Raw genomic sequence first — 9,013 nt, forward strand, 5'->3', positions numbered from 1 at the left:
CGCCCCTCTGAGACTGAGCGGCGTACACATCTTGAACTACTTCGATGATTGGCTGTTACTAGCACAATCAGAGGCTCTGTTATGCCAACACAGAGACTTACTGCTTCAGCATCTAAACAGACTCATGTCCTCACAGTGAGGACACTCTGTCTCCATGAGACCTAACACTGCGTGAGCATGGCCCAGACAGAAAATGCAGCTCTCATGCTTGTCTGACGGCGGATGTGTCACATTGGCTTAACCTCCTTGTGGTCTCTATGATGTGGTTCTCACTCTTGGTGGGGTGCGTGGTGACTTGTGCGCGGATACCGCATTGAAAATCGTGAAACCTCAACAGGCACTAGGTCTCCATGTAGCACGTTCAATAAGCCACGTGATAAAATGCGCTGATTGACTGTCTCAGACCAGGAGGAAACTGAGATTCGTCCTCCGCCACCCTGATTGAGGCGAGTCACTATGCCACCACAAGGTCTTAGAGCGCATTGGAAATTGGGCATGCCAAATTGGGGAGAAAAAGGGGAGAAAATACAAATAAAATTATACAAAATAAAACAATCATATCTTGCAAACTATTAAAAGTCAAAAGGTCTTGCCAAAGATAGCCTATGTGTATTTGGAATTTCAACTAAGAAATCTGTAATTGAATTTGGAATATTAGTGAATGACAGATAATTGTGTAATTTTACTACTGAAAATGCAGTTACATCCATACAAAATTATGTTTTATACTTGTTGAAACTCCATTTCTTATAACAAGAATGGGTATTCCTTCAAGTAATGATGTCATTTTTTAAATTAAGAGTGTGCGTCATTGAAGGAGATTGACGCTTTTCACCTGACAATCATTTTGCTCATTCTCATAGTATTGTAGTTGCAGTGAATTATTGAGGCTTACTGACATTTTTAAGCCATGTTGTTCATAATATGTTGTCTGTTGAGGGTGCTATTTTACTGCTGTTATTTTAAACAACCGTTTCTGCATGATGCCGGTCTCAATAAAGCTAATTTGGTATCTTTGGAGTGCAGGGTTTTAGAAAGAGTGGGCATGGCTAATCCAATGGCTAAGTCTTGTATAAGTAGAATGGCTGAAATCACTTACAGTACCTTTAATTACTGATATAAAAAATTAGAATTATTACTAGTAGTAATTTCATAGCCAATACCAATAAGTAGCATTTTAACTAGTGAAAATGTAATTAATTATATCTATAAATCCTTTCTTGCACATTTTTAAAAGTCAATTCGGATTGCCATACTACCTGCTGGTGAAAAGATGCATTGAATGAATTGGTGAATAAATCTCTTTAATGAAAGGATTCAAAAGCACAGAGAAGTGGAGTGAAGCTTGGCCAATTAAATTCGAGGACCGGAACGGAATTTTGCTAATCATATTTAATCAAACATAAAAGCATTTTTTGCATTTTAACACTGTATGTCAGTCCAATCAGGAGGTACTTCCTCATCTATCTTGGAGAGTATTTTCTTGCCACTGTCACATTTAGTTTGCTCGCTGTGGGATTTGTAAGGGACCATTCTTTTAAAAGCTGCTGTATAGCAACATATATTGTGAAAATCATACACAAATAGGGCCTAAATTGAATTATAACAGAAGCATATGGGGTGGTTTTAACATAGAACACTGCATTAGTCTACTTCTAGCATAAGACCACCCTGTGCTCATTCAGACGCAGGTCAGTTTGGAAATATTACTGGTGCGTTGCATTAAAGTCAATGATCTTTGTCAGATTACTATTGATAAATCAGCAGTGTAGCCCACCACAGCAAGTGCCTGCAGTTACATAAGTACTGGTTGCTGTGGCGATTGTGGTGTGATTTGGTGCCCAGAGGGCTTGGATCAATAGGCAGCATGTCTAAATACAGGAAACCTATCATATCAAAGTGAATCCTAGGTGCTGGGAGAGTCACTGGGAGTGACAAGGACTCGTGTTTCTATTGGCTTTCACCAGTGCCCTCATTGCAGTCTAATCTACTCAGTGTCAAAATTGAGAGAGAGAGCTGGGGGAGGGATGCCTCCAGGGGCGGACTGGCCATTGGGAGAACCGGAACTTTTCCCGGTGAGCCGGCCACGAAACGGGGCCGAATGGAACACATAAGCTGAAATGGGCCGCTGCATTATGCGGAGGGGGACACAAAACGGTGCCTCGATATGCCGAAGGAGGCAGCGATATGCAGAAAAGGACAGCGACCCGGGCTTATTTCTTTTCCCAGTCCACCCATGGATGCCTCCTTTGACTGTGTGACTGCATACTCACAGGCCACTTTAGCATTAAAGTCACAATGAAAGAACAAAGCTAAAAGGGTAGTGTGCCTGAGAGGGATGAGAGAGAAACTGGGGCAAAGGCTTTTAGAATGTGTGTGTGAAAGAGAGGAAGAATCAGAGATTGTGTGTGTTTGCTTGGAATTGTGCTTGTGTGTGCCAGCATAAGAATGCTCAAGGCAAAGAATTGCTGATCTATAGCCCAAACATCTCCCATGATGTTGGTGAAACATGATGAGTCAATTCTGCAGTCTGGTCTTAAGGCATGACTGTAATGAGATAAGTGCAGCTCATTTAGCAATGGGTCCTTTTTTCTCATCAGAAATAGACTATGTTTGGAATAGCATACTACCTTACTCTTACTATTGCTGCAGCACTATGAACCGTACTGTGTATTGTGAGTTGTATATTAATTTTCTGTATGCATAGAATGCCCAGGTGAGCAAACACCATAAGATATTGTCTGCCACAATAATGCAATGCATTCAATTTGACCCTTCATTTCCAGTAGGATGAATGATCCCGGAAGTAAGATCAGCTGTTGTAATGCCTTTTTTTGACTCATTATTTGATTGGACTGTCAAATTTCAAAGGAATAGCTCACCCAAGAATGAAAATGATGTCATAATTTACTCGCCCTAATGCTGTTCCAAACCCATAGCACATTTTTTTCTTTGATGGAACACAAATGGAGATGTGAGTCTCATGAGTTCAAAATACTACCATACTACTATTACTATTGTGATAACAGTGTAACTGTGGCGGGGCCGGGTCGTGATCATACACACCCGGTCCTTTATCAGGCAAATTAAGCCTCCGAGAGGGATAAAGGCCGATGACAGACGGTGGTGCGACGAGAGAGAGATATTTTACGTGTGTGTGTTTGTCTTTTAAGTTTATCATTAAAACTATTATTTATATTGTCAAGCCGGTTCTCGCCTCCTCCTTTCCATTGACTGCGTTACACTGGTGCCAAAGCCCGGGAAGGAGGAGGGATGTCTGTCGCGGAGTCCTCGACACTGCCGTCCACCCAGGGGAGCGCCGCTGCCATCCACCTGGGAAGGGAGTAGACCGACCGCCCGGACGCGGTGAACGCGAGGCGAGTGGGAACTGGACCCCCCCGACTGCCTGGAGCGATGGAGCCGCTGCCAGGGGTGGAGGAGAGCCCTGCCATCCCCCAGAAACGCGGAGGGGTCAGAGGAAGATCACCGTCTGCGAGGGGAGGAGGGAAGTGTTCCCCGACCGCCTGGAGTGGTAGGGCCGCTGCCAGGGGCGGAGGAGTGTCCCCACGAGTAAAGGCCGATGACAGACGGTGGTGCGATGAGAGTTTACGGACATGTCTGTCATGTGTGTGTTTGTCTTTTATGTTTATCATTAAAACTATTATTTATATTGTCAACCCGGTTCTCCCCTCCTCCTTTCCATTGACTGCGTTACAATAACACACTACTGTTTGAAATGTTTTTTTGTGAAATAATGCTTGCTTTATGTATAGTTAATTTACTATTTTTAAAGAATAGAAGTCAATATACAGTGTATACTGCATAGCATTCGGAAATTAGTAAGCTAGTGTTCTATTTCGAACACTGCCAGAGACAATTAAATGTCTTGCTTTTATTTGTAACACATATGTTAAAATAGACTGAAGCCTTTAGAACTATTAGAGTGGAACACACACACACACACATACAAACACACACACACACACACACACACACACAATGAGAAATTATGAGAGATATGAGAGATAATATCTGTACCATTTGATTCGTATCTGATTCACAATGTACTTCGAATAAGGAATATTTCTAGCTTTGTCTTTCAAGTCACTTTCCCTAAACCTCTCTGGAATCATCCAACATGTTGCCTGGCAACTACCCACACACACACACACACACACACACACACAAATTATGTAATATATATACATGGACAAAATATCTCAACATTTTACAAATATGAAGAAAAAACTTGTGGACACGTATCAGAGATTATTCCAAAATGCTTTACATGGAATATAGATAGGAGTGGCATATTTGCCTCCTCAAATCACCTGTGGCATGCAAATATTCTTATTTAGTACCTGCACCTGTGAGAAGGTTGAGAGGCAACTCTTTTCAGTTTTAAATTGAACATACTACATGAACAAAACCATGATGCTCTCAGAAAAAAGACCTATTTGATATTTACTCATTGCTGGAGAATACCACAGTCAGCATGGAAAAACATCGGGAACCTCCAAAGACTTGTAAAACAAGGATGTCACGGGAACTGCGTGGGGAGAAAATTCCAGATAAGTGACGAGTGTTTTCCGAGACCACAAGAGAGACTAAACCTCACAAGTTAAAGGTATTGCTAATATTTTCTGTACATTTTACATAATAGGATGTATTAGATAATTGTTATTGATAATTGATAAATGTTAGTTAACATGCTGTGTTTTCATATATTGCTTTTACCTGAATGGCTAAAAAAACGAAGTATTGTTATCTATTTTACTTTTTTAATAGTTAAGTAACTACGGTTCTTAGTAAATTAACCACACATTACTTTCTGAGTACAGCAAAATACTGAGTATATTTGAAAGTTAATTAAATCTTTAGACGTTGTGGGAATTGGTATTTCTGTAAAAAATGAATTATCATTATGAAAAATGAATTCTTAATTTCAGCAAATATTCTTTTCCATCCCTCAGATTAGTGTACTTGGTAGCCCCAGGGAAAATAAGTGAAACCATATGCAGAATAAATGTTGTGGTCATAAAGTACATGAAGTAAATATCATGGGTGGTATGATGCTGTGAACAGTGCCCAGTCAGGCATAGATAATGAGTCTCAAGAGGCAAAACCATGGAGACAAAACCTCTGAGACTTTCTCCTAGTGAAAGAAGCCCTAAAATGTGTCACTTATAACAGCTTGGCCTTTCTGAGATTTTTTACTATTACACCCTATTCGTAAATCACTGAAAATTGAGAGTATATATAAAAGGGATGGTTCACCCAAAGATTAAAATGATGTTGCTTTTGCACATCTTCATGTTGTTTCCAACCCCATATTACTTTCTTCCTGTCGTGGAACACAAAAGGAGACTCAGTGACCAATCAGTCACTTTCATTATATGTAAAAAGAAGCAATAAAAGAGAATGGTGACTGGTCTGTCAGTCCCTAACATTCATGGAGGAAAATGGGGTTTATATACTGTATAGGGTTTTGGAACAACTTTATTTTGGGGTGAACTGTCCTCATAAATGTGCACTTTACGTGATATTGTTTTAAAGTGCCCAATAATGTAATTCACCCCTCAATCTCTGCCATTCTCTCCTAGCCCATGGCTCGCTCCAGATTCAAAGGAAAGCTCCTGTGCCTGTGTCTCTTACCATGTGTGATGGTAAGTCAACTGTTGGTATACATCATGGTGTCCATATTTGTTGCCGTATCCTACTCCCCCCCTCCACCACAGCTGCCCCTTCATTTCATCGCCACTGGAGCCTCCGAAAACTCAGGAGTACTTGCATCCCATCCAGTTCGCCCCTTCTGGAATCTCCGTCTAGAGGAAGGGGCATTGTGGAACAGCCTCCAGCACATTTGGGACAGAGAGCACAACCCTATACTGACAGGCAATGGCACAGGGTATAAAGGTCAAAGTCTTGACTCAATACCTTCCCACGAGACTAGTAAAACTGCTGACTGTGGACGAGACCAGACCTGGGTATCTCACCTGCATGACTTTAATACCCTTCCTGATCAAATGAAGGACTTTGTCTTATCTATGCACTGCAGGCACTACCCAATCCTTGTGAACCAACCTAACTTGTGTGCTAGCCAGGACTCTGAAACAGAGACCCCCTTTCTTCTGATGGCGATTAAGTCTCAAATTGGAAACTTTGAGAATAGGCAGGCCATCAGGGAAACATGGGGGAGGATTGGTTGGGTCCAAGGGGACACTGGAGGAAAAGCGTGGTTAATTCGAACTGTCTTCTTGCTTGCAAGGCAGGACAAAGAGACAGGTCCTCATCCAGACCTGGGTGCCCTACTGGAGTTGGAGAGCAGTACTCATAAGGACATTCTACAATGGGACTTCAGAGACACTTTCTTCAACCTTACCCTTAAGGATCTCCTCTTCTGGGAGTGGTTTTCAAAGCACTGTCCCCACGTCCACTTCATCTTCAAAGGAGATGATGATGTGTTTGTTAGGACAAGGGCTCTATTGGACTACTTAAACCAACATCAAACTACAGTACAAAAGACTTATGAAAATAAAACGAAGAGACAGGACCATTTTCTCGTGGGGGATGTTATTGCCAATGCCTGGCCGAATCGACAGCCTGGAACAAAGTATTACATCCCTGAAAGCTTCTATAAGGGAACGTACCCAGCATATGCAGGGGGTGGAGGGGTGGTTTACACTGGTGCTCTGGCCATGCATCTAATGGAAGTCTCTCACTGGGTGAGCTTGTTTCCCATTGATGATGTTTACTTGGGAATGTGCCTTCACCGGCTCGGAGTGTCTCCCACTCATCATTCTGGTTTCCTCACTTTTGATCTTCCAGTGGATCTGCGGGAGAAGCCATGCGCCTATCATAATGTTCTCCTGGTGCATAAACGCACCCCGAAAGAAATGCTAACACTGTGGAAAGAGCTACAGGTTCCACCTCAAGAGTGCTAATATAGATCAAGCATGGCTGATACAGGGAGACTAGTTTGTTCATGGATTCAAATGAAGGTGCCTGGAGTTCAAAGTTATTTTCATATTTACCGCAATGTATTTTCGTACCATGGCAATGGGGCATGTTTATTTGCATTAAAGGCCCTCAATTATGCAGTTATGTACTCAGGAGAACATATGAAGAAAAAGGTAATCAAAAGGTCATTAAACTAGGGGGAATAATGAAAATGCATTAATTGTCTTCAACTGTCAAAATGTAAACAACATAGGGGACTTCATGAAAGAGTGTTGAGAAAATTCTTGTACCAAGACGATAAGCACATTACTTATGTGCTTACAGATAATTGTGGAGGATCTGTGCTTTAAATCTTTGTAAGTTGTCTTTAATTGTGATAACTCTCTCAGGAAATTTTTATCCTAATCATAAGAATATTGTTTTGATCGAATTTAAATAAGTTTTGTGGGGTTTGTGGATTAAAATACAATTAGAAATGACTTGGGGTTGAGGATTTATCTGATGATGGAGTGAATGACAATTTTTATTTGAACATACTTCATATTTCTATTTAAAATTATAATAATGCTGTTATTTTTTAAATGGAACGGTGTATTGTTCTATGAGAATATATAGAATGTTTGATATATGTTCTCATTCGATTCGACATGTTTTTTTTTTGGCACTTTATGGAATTATTTAGTCATTTAATGCTCAATTTGAAATGTCATTCTCACCTGTGTGTTCTCATGCAAGACTTTTAGGGGAAAACATGTAAAAAGGTGACTGTAAGTTAATGAAAATTATAATTATGGTAAGATGTTAAATTCAAGAGAGCATTTTTTGAAGTCCAGATGCTCCTGGAGAAAATGTATCCTGACATATTATGATGATGTGGATGGGTGAAAACATTATAGACTTATGATTTGATAACTGTTTGTTTGTGGGCCTAATTATAGCCTAGTGTTGTTGGTTGCATATTCAGAATTACAACTACAACAAAGCACAATACTGGATGATAATGAATATTGATAATTAACAATATATGATTTATTTGATAGGTCATCAAATTTATTTCAGTCTACTAACCTCTTATTTACAGTAAATGTTTGTGTTGTGTTTGTGTATTAATCTGTGTGATGATATTTAATGATTAACAGCATATATTTATGATATTGTTATTCAGTTATTACAAGAATCCTGCCTTGAATGACTCTGTCAACTTTGTATAATATTAATAGTTAATATGGCCCTCTTCACTTTTATATTTTAACGAAAATCCATTTTCAACCTCCAAATTCGTCTTTGTAACCATGCCAAATAATGCTTGTACATAAAGTTTGTTTACCTCCCTTAGTCCAACTGTGTGATCTTTTTTTACCCAAGCAAGCAAGTAATGGAATAAATTTATTTTGAAAATAATTTATATTAAGACATACAGTATAAATTTCATTTATTTGTATTAATTCAAGTCATTTTTAGCCAATGTGTTACACGGTTTCACAGTTTGAATTGTTTTATTTTTGTAGTAATTGTTAGATTCAAACTTAGTAGTTTTGATGCCAGAAACATATTAATATTCACAAGGTCTTGTTCTTTGCTCTGGCGGTGGATTGTGGCGGGCAACAGGGAGGACGAATATGTCTAGAAAGAGTTTTCACATCAGTGACGGAGAGTGGATTCATCACGATATAAAGAATGGAAATGTCAACTTTGCAAGGAGAATGAGCTGTAGCAGTTAGCAGCTGTGTTGTAGGTCCAGATCCTGGTCCAGGAGCTCAACCAGTTCCAGATCGTGCTCTTGCACCAGGCCCAACTCCAGATCCAGCGCCAGATCTGGCAAGGGATCTACTTCCTCGAAGAAGAAGTCTCATTCCCCATTGTCATCACCTGAGAAAGGCCAGAAGAAGAAAAAAAAGACGCTCAATCACATTCGTCTGAAAGTCGCAGAAGCTCATCTGGATCTCCCCACTCTGGCTCAAGCTCAAAACAGCAATGATTAACAAATGAAACACCTTTCTTAAACTGCATGTTGTTGATCCAACTCCAGTTCTTTTGTGCTATTTCAACTGCC

The 9,013-nt window shown here is 40.2% G+C and overlaps 1 protein-coding gene across 1 annotated transcript; it reads left to right on the top strand.

The window, feature by feature from the left end:
- Nucleotides 1-4,449: 4,449 nt before the first annotated feature.
- On the top strand, nt 4,450-7,937 carry LOC127627936 (N-acetyllactosaminide beta-1,3-N-acetylglucosaminyltransferase 2-like). Its single transcript, XM_052104559.1, has 2 exons — nt 4,450-4,627; nt 5,604-7,937. Exon 2 carries the CDS (start codon nt 5,607-5,609, stop codon nt 6,942-6,944), a length of 1,338 nt encoding a protein of 445 aa, XP_051960519.1. The 5' UTR covers nt 4,450-4,627; nt 5,604-5,606; the 3' UTR covers nt 6,945-7,937.
- The last annotated feature ends 1,076 nt before the right edge of the window (nt 7,938-9,013 follow it).

The sequence above is a fragment of the Xyrauchen texanus genome, chromosome 34 (genome assembly GCF_025860055.1).
Source record: "Xyrauchen texanus isolate HMW12.3.18 chromosome 34, RBS_HiC_50CHRs, whole genome shotgun sequence".
Lineage (NCBI taxonomy): Eukaryota > Metazoa > Chordata > Actinopteri > Cypriniformes > Catostomidae > Xyrauchen > Xyrauchen texanus.

What these genes read in the sequence shown, in the direction of transcription:
- LOC127627936 (XM_052104559.1), top strand. Translation starts at nt 5,607, where the DNA reads ATGGCTCGCTCCAGATTCAAAGGAAAGCTCCTGTGCCTGTGTCTCTTA.